Consider the following 16,469-nt stretch of genomic DNA (forward strand, 5'->3'; position numbering starts at 1 on the left):
AGGCTGAGGGGTGGAGATGCAGTTGCAGATTACCCGTGTAATGATGACAAACAGTACATGGCCGCTCTCATTGTATGACAGGAATAAATCCTCATAAACTGTTGAAGCTCTATGCAGCCAGACTTGCTGTGTAAACTATCTAAACTTTAGATACAATATATAGACAAGTTACTTGTTCTAGTTAGTTTTTCGTCTCGGATCCGCTTTAAGCACTAGTGATATTGAAAAGCTCTTGCTAATGCAATGCTATGGGAGATTTTTACAAAATCACATCGCTCCAGTGAGAACACACACAGGATAACAGTAGGAAGAGCTTTTAAAATGACAAAGGCCTAGTGCACACCAGAGCGGTTTGGCTGCAGTTTGCGATCCGCTTGCGGGTGCGGATCTGCTAGGGTTATGTATTTCAATGGGCTGGTGCACACCAGAGCGGGAGGCGTTTTGCAGAAACGCATACTCCCGGGCTGCTGCAGATTTTGGATTGCGGATGCGTTTCTGCCTCAATGTTAAGTATAGGAAAAACGCAAACCGCTCTGAAAAACGGCACTTCAGAGCGGTTTGCCAGGCGTTTTTTGTTACAGTAGCTGTTCAGTAACAGCTTTACTGTAACAATACATAAAATCTACTATACCAAAACCGCAAAACGCTAGCTGAAACGCTGCAGAAAAATAAGAAAAAGCGTTTCAAAATCTGCTAGCATTTTGCGGATCTGCTAGCGGTTTTTGGTGTGCACTGGGCCAAAGTGCTTAGAAAAGCCGTTGTAGTGTGAATAAGCCCCTTAGTCCAACACTTTGATCTAAACAGTCTGATGCTGTGTTGGTTTATACAGCAACAGTGCCCCTAGTGGCAGACATGTTTTGTGTCCTAGTATGTCCAACATTAGTGCTGAACTGGAAAATTCCAATGTTAGACAATAGTCTGACACATGATTGGAAAGGGTTAATGCTACCTGTGGAAAGGTTACTATTCCATTTACAGCTAAACCATTGTGGCTGCATTTACATACAATTAAAGTACATTTTTATTTTTCCCTAACAGGATATCTTTATGTTCATAACAAGGCAGCTAAAGGGACTTGAGGATACAAAGAGTCCTCAGTTTAATAGATACTTCTATTTGCTTGAGGTGAGTAAATCGCTCTTTCTTTATAACTATATTCAATTGGTCTAACTTCTCTATTAATTGAGTGTTTGTTCTTGTTGCACAGAACATCGCCTGGGTGAAATCTTACAATATATGTTTTGAATTGGAAGACAGCAATGAAATATTTACACAGCTGTACCGCACGTTGTTTTCAGTGATTAAGTAAGTCAAGAAAGCACTACACTGGTTATGATGGGGGTTTAGTTTTGTCATTGGAGTCCTCTGATAGAAAGTCAATTAACCATTACGTGCTGAACACTGTGCTAAAAAAGTGACGTGCTGATAGGAAATGTGTAGATGGTAAGATATTGATGTTTGCTGGCATTCATAGTTCCCAATTGTCCCTTTTTTATAGAGGGACAGTCCCTCTTTTTATAGAGACAGTCCCTCTTTGGGGACCCAATCCCTCTGTTTTGGGGACCCAATCCCTCTGTCCCTCTTTCTTAATCCTGTACTCCTGTACAGAGTTATGTAATTGTATGTATTTTTCTACTGAAAAATGTATGTATTCGCTTCTAAACCTTATTTCTTTCTTGCTTCTAGCGGTCCCCCGCAGACATCCTGTGGCCACGCAGCCACTCACCGATGCTTCGGTCTCCGCCTACGGATCACTTCTGGAATTTCCGACGTTAAAGACGGAAAACCACTGCGCTAGCGCGGCCGTGTCCTTGTTCCCCCTCACTTCATCAGAAGTGTACAGTGCAGGCCCAGTATGGTCTGCACCTGCACAGTACGCTCCCCTTGACGTCAGCGGAAACGAGGACGCGGCCGCACAGGCGCAGCTTTCCGACTTCAAAGTCAGAAGTTCCAAAAGCGAACAGGCGGCGGGGACTGGAGAATCGGTATGTGGCTGCGCGGCCACAGGACGTCTGCGGGGGACCGTTAGAAGCCCCAGGTAAGTTCAATTCATTATGAATGGGATCTGCACTGCATGGGAGAGCAACGCTAGTGCTGTGTGTACTGTATATTTTGGACGCCCACCTGCGTTGCTAATGGTGCACAATTGTCCAAGAAGCTGTAGGCAAGTGAACGGCACTAATCTAAAATAACTCATGGCAAGTGAAGGAGCAGGGAAAATGTAAGAAGAAACAAATGGTGAAAATATGGGAAGCGAGAGTGTCAGAGACCACCGGGAGAGAGTTAGGTGTGGCTTAGAGGAGGTTATTGTGTCAATGGCTGGTATATAATCATAGGGGTTTTATTATTTCGTCTCCATTATGATTACTGACCAGGTTGTACTATTTCCATGTTTCTTTTCTGTTTAGCAATGGCCATAATCAGAAGGTTCACATGCACATGGTGGATCTGATGAGCTCCATCGTTTCAGAAGGGGATACGGTTTCCCAGGAGCTGCTGGATACTGTTCTTGTAAACCTGGTTCCAGCACACAAGGTATATGTCTGACGCTGTCCTGTGTTAAGGTTCAAATCCAGATTTCCTTATTCAGAAACCGGACCATCCCACACACGCCAGTTCAGCGCCAATACGAACGGAGAGATTCGCGGTGTTCCGGTCCACGGCGAGCTTCACATAATTCTGGTGTTTCCCTTTTACAAGCTGCAGGGAGGAGGCATCGGAGTCACGTGACAAGCGACGTGCAAAGTTGTGACTGTCCCCACTCGTAATAGTGGAACTGTTGCGTATGGCATAATCCGGGGTTTCGAATGAGGAATCCAGAGTTTGACACCAACACTCACACTGGCCACATCTTACTGTTTTTTTGTTTAAAAACCTTTATATCTCAGTAACGGTGTTCCAAATATTCACCTCCTTAGCGGTTATAACGAGTCCAGCTCGTGGTGGAAAAAAACAAGTGAGGAGCGGAAACCCCGAGCTGAACTTGTGGTAGCCATCGGGAGGTCTAAGCAGAGCAATGCACGCAGCGGGCGTTTTTACTCACCTCCCGGGGGATCCCGACGTCAGCCACTATTCTTCTTCCTCTCCTCCGAGGCGCTTCTTCCCCCTGTGAGATTGCCATCTGTTGTCATGACAGCCAGCAATCTCACTATAGGGTGACAGCGCCACCTGGAGGAAGGAGGGAGAACTGCAGCGCTGGATCCCAGGGAGGTGAGTGGGTGCTGGGGCTGCAGCAAATCTCTCTGCGGTGTGATTTTTATTTTTATTTTTTCTTCTTCCAGGCTTTAGGGTCTAAAAGCATGCTAAAAATTACCACGGCTTTTAAACCCTACAATCCGGGAAAGAATCAGACCCCCAAGGGGGTTAAGTCTCTCGCTTGCTAAATCCGTGTTATAAAATATGTTAATGTAAGTTTTGTTTGGTGCACTGAGAATTTAGGACAGGAAAGGGTTAGTCAGGCAGTTTAATTTATGTAGTGTTTACATTTGGACTGGCGGCGTGTATTAAATTAATGTAAATGTGTTGATTTTTTTTGTGTGTGTGGATTGTTGTACAAGTTTGTATTTAAAGTCAATCATTTTCATAAGGAATTTGTTGCATATATGTGTAAATATGTAAACAAAATCTTAAATATTACGTGTAATTATACTAATGTGCAAGAAACAAGGTACTACATTTCACCCCAAAAAATAAAAATCAATACTTACAATATACAACAGTCGTGGGAGATCATGCGGGTGGATTTATTTTTTTATAATGTTTCTTACCGATTGCTATTTCTAAGTGACTGCATACTCGTCAATTAATCTTAACTTATCTCTCTGCTCTGCTTTTCAGAATTTAAACAAACAGGCGTATGATTTGGCCAAAGCTCTGCTGAAGAGAACAGCTCAAGCAATAGAACCCTATATCACCAATGTAAGTTACACTACAAATAGTTTAAAATGTTCTCATAGCACCAGAAAGGGATCGATGGGTGTTCAGGCCCTGATTTCATTTTTGTAGTAACTAAAGGAATTAGTGTGATTCGGAGATGTGGTTTCTCCTCTGTAATTAGGTTATTTAATTATCACAATAACATTACAGTTACTGTTTGCTGGATATACTGTAAGATGCACATCACAGATACAAAGGATGCACATAACAGTCAGGCATATAAAAGGCAATGCATGTGGCAATCTCCATATGCTTACCTCATGCCAAGTCTCCATTAAATAGGAAATAATGATACAGTAGAGTTCCTGTAACCGGACCTCTGGGATCTTGCAGTCTCAACTAACTGGCATACCGAGGTGGGAGGGTACTTTTTGTGGTTTGCAGAGCTATGCACAGCAAAAGCAACTTACGGAACCTCCAGGTGCTGTCTTCTACACTCCCTACAGCTCCCAGCGGCTTTCCTGTATGCATGTACAGCTCCCGGTGCGTCACCTGACCTGCATCGGGTCACGTGCACACTTCGGGAGCCGTTCAGAGAATGCTGGAAAGCCGCTGGGAGCTGCAGCAAGTGTAGAAGACAATGCTCAGAGGTTTGATAAGTCACTTCTGTTGTGAAAAACCCTGGAAGGAGGGGAGATAAGTGTTATTTTAGAGCAAGAACAGATATCCAGCATCAGGCAATCCCTGCATGTGACAGATAATAGGGATTCTACTGTACATATAATTTGAAGAACTATGAAATGGTACTTCCACTATAGCTGCAATTTATATTGACTTTTCTAGCCTTCAGAAGTTTTTCAGCTTTGTATTTACTGGGATTGATGATTCCTGGTACATCTGGTTTAGCTGGGTGTCAGTTTCCTGAAAATTCTGGCAAGTTTAGTTTAATCACCCCTTTCTCTTTTGCAATATTTTTGTTGTGTTTGTGTAACGCTAGCACAGGCAGACTGTAGTTTTATCATGCTAGCGAAATTTTGAATGGATAGCTGAGAAGCGTAAGAAAGTATTGGGAGTTGTTTTAAATGTACTTTTTTTCTGAATCTGTCTTTTTGTTCAGTTCTTTAACCAGGTTCTCATGCTTGGTAAAACCTCCATCAGTGACTTATCTGAACACGTCTTTGATTTGATTCTGGAGCTGTATAATATTGATAGCCACTTGCTCCTCTCGGTTTTACCACAGCTGGAATTCAAGCTTAAGGTTTGTGTCTGCGCCTTTGTTTTCTGGATCATATTTTTACATGTATTTTGCTGTCACATAGGTCTAAGTTTCATTGTGCAGTCCTCACACATTTGAGCTTAATAGTTCTGATTTAATTTGGCTTGGTTGAATTAGACATAAATACCCACATATTATATATACACTGTACAGCGCTGCGTAATATGTTGGCGCTATATAAATACTAAATAATAATAATAATATTAGGGATACAGTGATGTGAAAAAAGGAATGCGAACTCTTGTACAAGCGTTTTAGACAACGTGGCTTTCCTGAGCAGGTGATTGACACTGCATATAGACGAGCCTTATGTACACCAAGGACGGAAACTAGGTGGCATGAAAAGACCAATACAGGGTACCACATCTGGCACCTTTAATACTGTACAACCGGTCAACACACCCAGGCTGATTGGCACCTTTACCGAACACTCACTTGCCGTGTTTGACATCATCAAACATTATTGGCCTATCCTGCAAAAAGATAAGGATCTTATTAAACATCTGTCCCCTTCTCCAGCAATCACATATTGAAGGTCGGCAAACCTTCGTGACATGCTTGTACAAAGTACATTCTCTAATGTTCCTGCACCTATTCACACCTGGTTACCCCCCCCCCCCCCCCCCCCCAAGCCTATGGGGCATTTAGGTGCGGTCGGTGTAAAGCATGCAAATATATACCCACTGTTAAATGCTTCACAGCCCCACATAGCGGTAGAACCTTTGAAATTAAATCGTTTATCAACTGCGAGACGCGTGGAGTAGTATATGGAGCCAAATGCCCCTGTAACCTTTGGTACGTGGGCAAAACCACGAGACAATTCAAGGAAAGGTTACTTGAACATGTGGGTAATATTACACATAAGAGTAGTACCCCAATTGCTAGACACATGAACGAATGCCATAGTGGTCACCGCTTTGACATTTCTTTTTGGGGGATTCAATGTTGGAAAAGGGACAAGAGGGGTGGAAATTTTGATCGTAAATTGACACAGATTGAATCGGAATGGATATTCCATCTGGAGACTATTGCCCCTAAAGGGCTGAATGAAGATTTTAATTTAGCCTGTTTTCTTTGATATACTTGTATCATCAAGTTTGCTGCATTTGACCCCCTGAGTGGGGCTACCACTGTATCAGATTTGTCCACATCCCGGTCGGCCCCATCCTTCCCCACCCTACGTTTAACTGGTTAATTTGGGTTTCTATGCATTATTTCCTTCCCCCCGCCTCCCTTTGTTGCCACCTTCCGACCCCCCCATGCACTGACATATGGAGGTTACACCACAACATACGTGCTGAGTCTTCCTGCTATGGGCACGACACTATGTCTTGGTGCCCATTTATATTTGTATTTTTGCGGGACAGGTACTACGCGCACATGTTACTGTAGCGGTCACTATAACAACGCATATGCTCTCGGTGCGCTGCCCCTTTGTTTAGCCATAGCAGTTCCTAGCGCGTAATGTCACCTTGACAACCAGGCCGCCACTGTATACCATTCCATTACAGGCGTGTTCGCACGCCCTCCTACACGCGGCCTAATAGAATGTTGGCATTCCGTTGTCCGGGCAACCGGCCTGCCGGCGGATGTGACGGAGGTTTCGGGCTGGACCTGTTGCCATGGCTACGCCCGGCGCTTGACGCATGCGTTGGGCGGAAGTGGGCGGCTGTGACGTGCACACTCCAGTGTGGCGTCTGGTTTGGGGTCCAGTGAGGCAGATTTGGGGCGATCGTGATGGTGTGAGGGGCCACTGGCTACAGTTTCTTTACCCACAATGGGTGGGCACTTATATGTGCCGCCGAGATGATCACTGTGGGGGATATTCTTTGTTTACTGGCCAGCGTTCGGGGGACACGCCCCAGTGTATGGGCGTTACTCATTTCCTGTTCCACCAGGTATTTAAACAGTTGCTCGACCCAGCACACTCAGCTTTGACTTAAGCTTTGAGGGATGATGATGGGGGGCTCTGTGTAGATAATTTTACTCACTATTTTGTATATATTGTACATATTGTATAGCACCTTCTGAGGAAGCCCTGCTTGAGGGCGAAATATGTACATATTAAGGTTTTATATGTACAGCACCATGCACGTTTTCTAACTTTGCTCTCTGCCTTCTAATCCCTCCATTTTGGGATACAGTGGTGTGAGGTAGCACTCTGGGCTCTACCCGGCCCGTTACTATCGGGTTTGAGTTAATAGCCCTGAACCGCTCCCGGTGCTGATTCCCGGTGGGATAGCTACACCCCACGACGACACGTCAAGTGGGGGGGGATCAGCAAAGGCCCCCACAGGTGGTTACATACATACATACATACATACATACATTCATTCATTTCCTCTATTAGGGGAGTGCACCAATGACAGTCACCCTCATACATGGGGGGTTGTCACGTAACCAATTGGTTTATTTATTGAGCTATATTTCACCTTCTATACTTACCTATAGGGCCTGTCTGCTTTTAGACATTGGCCTCAATTCACTAAGCTTTTCTCCTGTCTTTAATAACTCTTCTAGAGTTGTTACCATGGTGATAAGGCATGTAGTATTCAGGAAACATTTTACCTCCGGCAAACCTAAAGTTAACTCTTCTGTCTTTAAGTTAACTCTTCAATCCTTAAAATAACTCCAGAGTTAAAGACAGGCTGTTTATTAACTGCATGTGAAAATAACTACAGAGGAGATAAATTAACTACAGAGGAGGTAACATAACTACAGAGGAGGTAACATAACTACAGAGGAGGTAACATAACTACAGAGGAGGTAACATAACTACAGAGGAGGTAACATAACTACAGAGGAGGTAACATAACTACAGAGGAGGTAACATAACTACAGAGGAGGTAACATAACTACAGAGGAGGTAACATAACTACAGAGGAGGTAACATAACTACAGAGGAGGTAACATAACTACAGAGGAGGTAACATAACTACAGAGGAGGTAACATAACTACAGAGGAGGTAACATAACTACAGAGGAGGTAACATAACTACAGAGGAGGTAACATAACTACAGAGGAGGTAACATAACTACAGAGGAGGTAACATAACTACAGAGGAGGTAACATAACTGCAGAGGAGGTAACATAACTGCAGAGGAGGTAACTTAACTGCAGAGGAGGTAACTTAACTGCAGAGGAGGTAACTTAACTGCAGAGGAGGTAACTTAACTGCAGAGGAGGTAACTTAACTGCAGAGGAGGTAACTTAACTGCAGAGGAGGTAACTTAACTGCAGAGGAGGTAACTTAACTGCAGAGGAGGTAACTTAACTGCAGAGGAGGTAACTTAACTGCAGAGGAGGTAAATTAAGGAATGAAGAGATAAGATAACTCTCTCTTATGTGGAGGTAGGTTTTCTCTTGCCTTATTATCTCCAGCATGATCTTCGTGAATTGAGGCCATTGTGTTTATATTTATTTCCCTGGTATTCTCCTTTTTCGGCTAGTGTCTGATGTGAAAAAATGCATAAGGATATTGTTATATGGTATTTTAAATATGCTTTCATGCTGGAACAGGGGTGCCAAACTCCGTCACACGAGGGGCCAAAATCTAAATCCTAAGTCTAAGTAGCTGGCCAAATTGTTTATTATTCTTTTCCCGACCATTGTATCATATATCTACGCCCCTGGAAATGTCACTTCAGCACCAGAGGCATAAACACATGTACTTGTCTGTTTACTCCGCTTGCTCCCGATCGCCATGCTACTGGCGTTTTTCATCGGAATCCTGGCGTTCAGTGAATGGGAACAGCTTGTTCCCAGACCCAATCGCAGTGCCTGTGATGAATGAAAAGTCAGCATCACCGAGATGCCGGCATTTCATTAACAAAACCATATGTAAACCGATACACTTACTACTTCCGAGTACTCTGCAATTCAGTGTACCACCATCGTGTGGCCAAAAAAGTTAAAAATGCCCCCCATACCGTATTATATATAGAAATACATACATATTAATTTTTAAACCCTTTACACCCCTTCCCTATAGTTACTTGAATAGAACACTTGTAAAAAAATAAAAATAAAATGACAATTTAAAAAAAAAAAAAAAAAATAGTAAACTTATGGACTTTTTAATATGTTTGTCATGAGGGTATATTACTGTTAATTTTGCAAATAAAGGCTTGTAATTAGTGATATAGTATTAACCACTTTACCCCCGCGCGTACGTATTTCTCCGCCCCTTTTTCCATCCTTTAACAACCAGGGACGGAGAAATACTTACTTTCCGCGTTCCCGACGCTGTCCGCGCTCCCGCTCGTAAACACGCCGTCCGCCGCTAGTAAACACGCCGATGCCCGCTCGCCCAGAGATCAATGAACGGGAAAATCCATTCCCGTTCGTTGATCTAAGCCCCGCAATGATCAGCTGCTCTCCTATGGGCAGCGCGATCATTGTGAGAAAAAACTCGCGTGTCCAGCCTCCTTATACTTCCTCCAAGCTTCCGGAAGGAAGCTTGGAGGTCGCATTAAAACAAAAAGTTACTGTGGCCATCTTGTGGCCAAATAGTAAACTACACCCTACACATTTTTCACATACAAATAAATGACTTTTACACATAAAATTAACTCATTACCTCCCACACTCCCTATTTATTTTTTTTTGTAATTAAAAAAAAATTAAAAAATTTACAATTAAAAAAAATACATAAATAGTTACCTTAGGGACTGAACTTTTTAAATATTTATGTCAAGAGGGTATAACACTGTTACTTTATAAACTATGGGCTTGTAATTAGGGATGGACGCAAAAATGAAAAAAATGCACCTTTATTTCCAAATAAAATATTGGCGCCATACATTGTGATAGGGACATAATTTAAATGGTTTTATAACCGGGACAAAAGGGCAAATACGTTTCATGGGTTTTAATTACAGTAGCATGCATTATTTAAAAACTATAATGGCCGAAAACTGAAAAATAATTATTTTTTTCCCCCACATTTTTCCTATTTTCCCATTAAAACACATTTAGAAAAAAATAATTCTTGGCATAATGTCCCACCTAAAGAAAGCCTAATTGGTGGCGGAAAAAACAAGATATAGTTCATTTCATTGCGATAAGTAATGATAAAGTTATAGACGAATGAATGGAAGGAGCGCTGAAAGGTGAAAATTGCTCTGGTGCTCAGGGGATAAAACCCCTCAGTGGTGAAGTGGTTAATAATCACTAAACGAAAAAATACTCCTCTATTACCAGATAAAATATTGTCATACATTGTACTAGGGACACAATTTAAATTGTTCTAACTGGGACAAATGGGCAAATAAAATGTGTGGATTTTATCCACAGCAACACCTTTTATTTTAAAACTGTAATGACTGAAAAATGGTGTGTATCCCAGGCCCTCCCAGTGATGTCACGCCTAGGCTGATTAGCTAGGCACCCTTCATCTCCCAGTGCACTCTGGGAGATCAGGTGTTTTTTACTATTCATCTCAGAATGCACAACACCCAACCATTCCTCAGTGATGCACCTTGGCAGCACTAAAGATGTTGCCACAAGGAATACATTTTTGAATATATTAGGAGAATATTCAATTGCTGCCATTCTTAGGCCTCAATTCACTAAGCTTTTCTCCTGTCTTTAATAACTCTTCTAGAGTTGTTACCATGGTGATAAGGCATGTAGTATTCAGGAAACATTTTACCTCAGGCAAACCTAAAGTTAACTCTTCTGTCTTTAAGTTAACTCTTCAATCCTTAAAATAACTCCAGAGTTAAAGACAGGCTGTTTATTAACTGCATGTGAAAATAACTACAGAGGAGATAAATTAACTACAGAGGAGGTAACTTAACTACAGAGGAGGTAAAATAACTACAGAGGAGGTAACTTAACCACTTCCGGATTCCGGGTGGTTTGGCTGATCTGTGCTGCGGGGGCTCTTCAGCCCGCAGCACAGATCAGAAATCAGGCAGGGCGATCAGACCTCTCCCCTTTTCCCCACTAGGGGGATGTCCTGCTGGGGGGGTCTGATCGCCGCCGCACTGCTGTGCCTAGCGGGGGGGGGGGCTCCTCAAAGCCCCCCTCTGCAGCACTAGTCCTCCCTCTGCCTCCCTCTCCCGTCCCCTGTGTGTGGCGCAGGACGGTAAGCCGTCCTGCGCCGGATAGGATAGGCTTTAGCCTATCAGATGCCGGCGATCCCCGGCCAATCAGAGGCCGGGGATCGCCGATCTCCTCTACGGCGCTGCTGCGCAGCAGCGCCGTATATATGTAAACACCGGGGAAGATCTTCCCCGCGTGTTTACATTTACCCTGCGAGCCGCGATCGGCGGCTCGCAGGGTGTTCACGGAGACACCCTCCGTGAACTGACATGGAACGGCCGATTCAGGGACGTAGCTAAGCGTACGCAGAATCCTGAAGTGGTTAAGGAATGAAGAGATAAGATAACTCTCTCTTATGTGGAGGTAAGTTTTCTCTTGCCTTATTATCTCCAGCATGATCTTAGTGAATTGAGGCCTTAGACTGTTAAGGACACAAGCTTAAAACCTGGTACAGTTGGTCATTGGGTACCTGGGGCTCAAATTCAGAAAAGAGGTTGGAGCCACAGCCAATCAGATTTGTTTCATTTCAATGCAAATTATTGATGCCAAACAATGCAAAGCTCACAAACTAGGTCATTGAGTCATTGTGTGTTAGTGTTAGAAAAGTGGCCGGAGCCAACGCCAGCCAAATACATACCCGGGCAACGCCGGGCAATCAGCTAGTATAATATAAAGGTGAGGAAAAATGTACAATAAGCAAACACTGTCTAAATTCTAAATATTATAAAAAAGATGCAATTCTATTTACTGCATTTTTTTTTTTAATTTCTTTTTTGCTATACTTGCTCTTTGACTTCTGACGGTGTTTACTGTAAGATATGTGTAATATAAGGATGCAAGAGTATTGGGTCTTTTAGAGATGAAGACAAAAATTATTAGTTTAATCCTGTAAACCTCTGCTAAATGCAGATTCCAGGGGTCAGAAGGCTCCTCCTCCTTCTTCCTCCCTTCTCCCCCATCATCCCTCATCCTTCTCCATAGTCACCCCCATCCTCATTTTCTGTTAGTTGTAGTATTTTCCCATATAAAGATCCTGTTTTTGACATTGCAGAGTAATGACAATGATGAACGGCTGCAGGTGGTGAAACTCCTTGCTAAGATGTTTGGGGCAAAGGATTCTGAACTGGCTGCTCAGAACAAGCCGCTGTGGCAGTGCTACTTGGGCAGGTAATGGAATCTTCACACAAAGGCTGCACCAGTTCAATGTTGCAGCGTAAATGTGCATAAAATCCTCACAGCTGCTTTGTCATCATTTATAATATTTTCTACCGGCTATTTTTATCCAGGGCTGACCTTGATTCTACTCAGACGGCAAGCCAGAATGTGTTCTCTTCCGGCAGACAGTCACTTTTGAATATAATGAATCTCTAACGTCTCTTATAACGTAGTTATGAATAAGAATGTTCTAAATATAAAGGAGTTGTATATAGTCAGGCTGTAAATTGGAGAATGCAGGGTCACCCTATTGCTGCCCCGTCACCCATTGCTGTCCCATGACTTGACTGTTATAGAATGTTTATACCGCTCGTTTCCCCATAGGAATGACTACGCCCAACCAGTCAGTTAGAAAATGCAAGTTCATGGAAATATCTGTACTTTGAAAGCTTTTCCAGCAGATGGATCATGCATGCACATCTGGCTGCCGGCAGAAGACTGTCTGTGGTATTCGGCTGCCACGGGGTTGAATCATCCATTTTTTACTATTGGCACTCTATAGGGATGTGGTTCTCTATAGGGATGTGCCCTCTCAGATGTCTTCATTAGATGATTTTCACTGCTCTTTCCACCCTTTATGGTGGGGACTATGCATCAGAAAGAGAGATGGGGAGAGAGCTTCAGTTGCTTGGCTTCATATCTTCCAGGAGCATCCAACGTGACACAAGCCGCAACGTGCTTTGCTGCTTGTGTCAAGAATGTGCTGTATATCTCTATGGATGGCTCAACTTGCCAAAAAACCCTCAAGATTCCAAATAAGTGTTGCATGTAAAAAAACACTAAAACAAATCTAAAACAAAAATAAACTAATGAGATGATCATCAGTAGAAGTGTGGATAATACATAGAACATTTAAAGCGGGGTTGATAAAACCAAATTCCATTTACCCACTGCACTTTGGGTTTTTTTTGGTTTTTTTTTTCATGCAATCTACAACCTGACTCTGCATTGCAATCATTCCAATATAATCAAATGATTCTCCTATAATAAATGTTATCGCAGTCATCCTGTCTCTATTTGGTACATTGCTGAGGAGAGGGAAGCTTGTTATTTCCCCTCCCACACCCCTGCTCCTCACTGATTGGCTGAGGGCAGTTAAGTGTGATACAAGGCTGAGAAGTTGCTGAAATACGATCTGTGCTGCACTCTCGTCTTTACAAAGCAAGCTAGATATGACAGTGCAGTTTCTATATAAAAAAAAATCAGGATTGCCTTCAGTCAAAGGAAGTAAATATCTGAAATGCCTAAAACCATTTTCTCTTTATTTACTATATACAATTCACGGAAATCAAAACATGGACAGTACAATAAATGTTATATAAGTAGAACAAGTGTTTATCTACTTATATGTGGGTTTTTTTTTCCTGGTATAGTATGGCTATCCCTGCAGCTTTAAAGTGGACCTGAACTCTTGAACAGGACAAAAGGAAAACCGAGAGAAATGCACCCTGTATGTATTTAGAGAGTTTAGCCGGTTTAATACCCCCAGATTTGTAATTTGATCTCCTCCCTTTGTCACATGACTACCACAACAGATGAGCTCATTTGAAAGCACAGGGAGTTAACAATATGTCTGCTTCCATGAATCGGAAAGTAGAAACAGTGCAGATTTATCGTAAGATTTGTATCGGCTGTAACAGAGAAATGTTTTTTGTTTAAAGGTCATTATGCTGTTGCGTATCTTTTAGAGCAGAAAGGACGTTCTGAGTTCAGGCCCGCTTTAAAAAGGTTGTACTTCACAGCCACCAATCAGACCATTTTTATGCATTTAATAGAGGTTTATTTGAATTTAAATTAAAGAGCTGCTTGATTTTTTATAGTTAATATAGGTGAGTAGGCAACTAAGCCATTTCCCACACAGTTATCATATTTGATGCAACTGTTCCAGAGGAATTCCCTTCGCAAAAGCCAATCATATGACATAGATATGTGCCCAAAATACAGAGCTACAAGTAGAGTGGGAGTTTCTTCCTCACCAGGCCATGCCTACTTCCTCTATGGTGTCAGGAAACTGCTGCTACTTCCCAGCTCTTTCCTGACAATTTCACGTAGGTAATAATGGGATAGGATGAGTTTGGACAGCTCATAGACTGCTTTCAAGTCCAGTCACGCTACATCTCATATTCACACAAACCTTAGAATAATGAAAAAATAAGGGGGTTGTCCAGAAAGTAACAGCTGTTTTCAATTGGTCAACTAAGCAAACTTTTCATTTTCAGACAAACTGTATCAGAGGTTGTCATGGACTGAGAGTTGCCTGTTCTTGCCCAAAAGTCCAGAGAAACTCCCTTTTTGTCACATGGGCATGAATTGAGTGGAATGATTGCTTCATCAGCTGCAACGTTTTCTCCCTGCTGATTGTCTATCCTGACTGGCAAGGGAAGGCAGGTGTGAGCAGGAGATTGCCAAGTAGATAATACGTTGTGAATTCATGCAGCAGCTAGATTTGTATTTTGTCTTGCAATAATTACAAGAAAATTTGTAAAACTTTTGTGTACTTAATTCATCCAAGGAAATTGTTCTGTGGCCTTACTTGCTTTACATGTATCATGACTAGTAGTTTTAATAATTTGCGTATTCCATGTTTATCTTGCTAGGTTTAATGATATACATGTGCCCATTCGTTTGGAGTGTGTGAAGTTTGCAAGCCACTGCTTAATGAATCACCCTGACCTGGCAAAGGACTTAACAGGTACCTGAAAAGTGTGTAGCATTGTATGTTTGCTTCACTGCATTGCAGGGAGGGATGACTTCTACCTATTTGCAGAAAGGTGTGGGTGGATGCGTCCTTTGTTGGAGGAAGGATAACAAACTTGACATATTGACAGGACAGGAGAGAACTGGATAAATTGGGGGGAGGGCGGGGGGGTTGTAGATATTCAGCACTAATTTCATGAAGGAATAGGGGTAAATGCGCTCTTTCTGTTGTGGAAGGTGTGACCTCTGCAGTATGTAAGCAGTGAAGTAATGAGCTGAATGGTTCTCTAATGTCAAGGCCCAAAGCCCAGTAGTGCAGTGACAGTGGTACCCTATGAGGGGGGTTCCACTGCAGTGATGCATTTCTAGCCCTATCACAAAAGCGCCACATGCAGCATGTGGAGCAATTGCATTGAAGGAATGTGGGGCTTGTGGATTTCTTCAAGATTGCTCTGGGAATCGCGCACAAAATTGTGGTGCTTAGTGATTTCGGAATGCATGGTTTTCCATCTCTGAAAAGCCCCAATAGTGGACCCCCGGGCCATATATATATATATATATATATATATATATATATATATATATATATATATATATATAATTATATCATATACAAATGTATATTTTACAATGTTTAAAGGGAGCCACTTTTTTCTGCAGTTTGTCCTGGTTTCTAATAGCTATAAGAGCTGCCATGTTCCCCCTCCCCTTCTAGCTGCCCATTATGCAGGGGAAGATAGCATCTTTGGCTTCTGTAAACTCTTTGACGCATAGTGTCCAATCTCTCGACAAACCCGCCACCCTCCCGCACTGAATGTGTGCGATTAAAATATTTACAGCAGTTCTCATATGCCTGCTCTTTCTGCAGTCGGGCAGGCCTCAACGGTGGGGTATTAAGGGCTTTTTAAATGTAAAAAGAAGAGGTAAAATTAAAGTGTTTTAAAAAAATAAAATAAAAATGAGCCACATTGTTGGCATTCATGTTTAATGTGCTATTGAAATGCTCTGGGTGCTAAAATGGTGCTCGGTTCACGTTAAGATATACCCATTATCTATGAATGTCCTGTGCTTCTAATGCCCATTCATGTTATTGCTGTGTGTGCAGTTCTCATGTTTTGTTTTCACAGAATCCCATCAGGTAAAATCTGCTTCTTAATAATGATATGATTGCTTTAATATGTCAAGGGCGACTAGTAACTGTCCAGTTGCTATGGAAATCTCAGCAGGCCCTGTCAGCTCCCAGGTTGACATTATAAACTGGTCATGGTGGGATAGTTCCACCACAGCTGGATAGATTAGGTAGCCCATCACTGCCGTGCATCAATAAATAAACTCACAAACCGTGAATTCCTCTGT

General features: G+C 42.4%; 1 protein-coding gene across 1 annotated transcript in view; it reads left to right on the forward strand.

Moving 5' to 3' along the window:
* Positions 1-16,469, forward strand: part of PDS5B (PDS5 cohesin associated factor B) — a 148,244-nt gene that overhangs the window by 59,595 nt on the left and 72,180 nt on the right. The window contains exons 4-10 of the mRNA XM_068267054.1: positions 1,039-1,125; positions 1,208-1,305; positions 2,409-2,535; positions 3,838-3,918; positions 4,994-5,134; positions 12,253-12,368; positions 15,014-15,108. Coding sequence (XP_068123155.1) covers positions 1,039-1,125; positions 1,208-1,305; positions 2,409-2,535; positions 3,838-3,918; positions 4,994-5,134; positions 12,253-12,368; positions 15,014-15,108 — 745 coding nt within the window. The remainder of the gene's footprint in view (positions 1-1,038; positions 1,126-1,207; positions 1,306-2,408; positions 2,536-3,837; positions 3,919-4,993; positions 5,135-12,252; positions 12,369-15,013; positions 15,109-16,469) is intronic.

The sequence above is a fragment of the Hyperolius riggenbachi genome, chromosome 2, assembly GCF_040937935.1.
Source record: "Hyperolius riggenbachi isolate aHypRig1 chromosome 2, aHypRig1.pri, whole genome shotgun sequence".
NCBI classification, from domain to species: Eukaryota; Metazoa; Chordata; class Amphibia; order Anura; family Hyperoliidae; genus Hyperolius; species Hyperolius riggenbachi.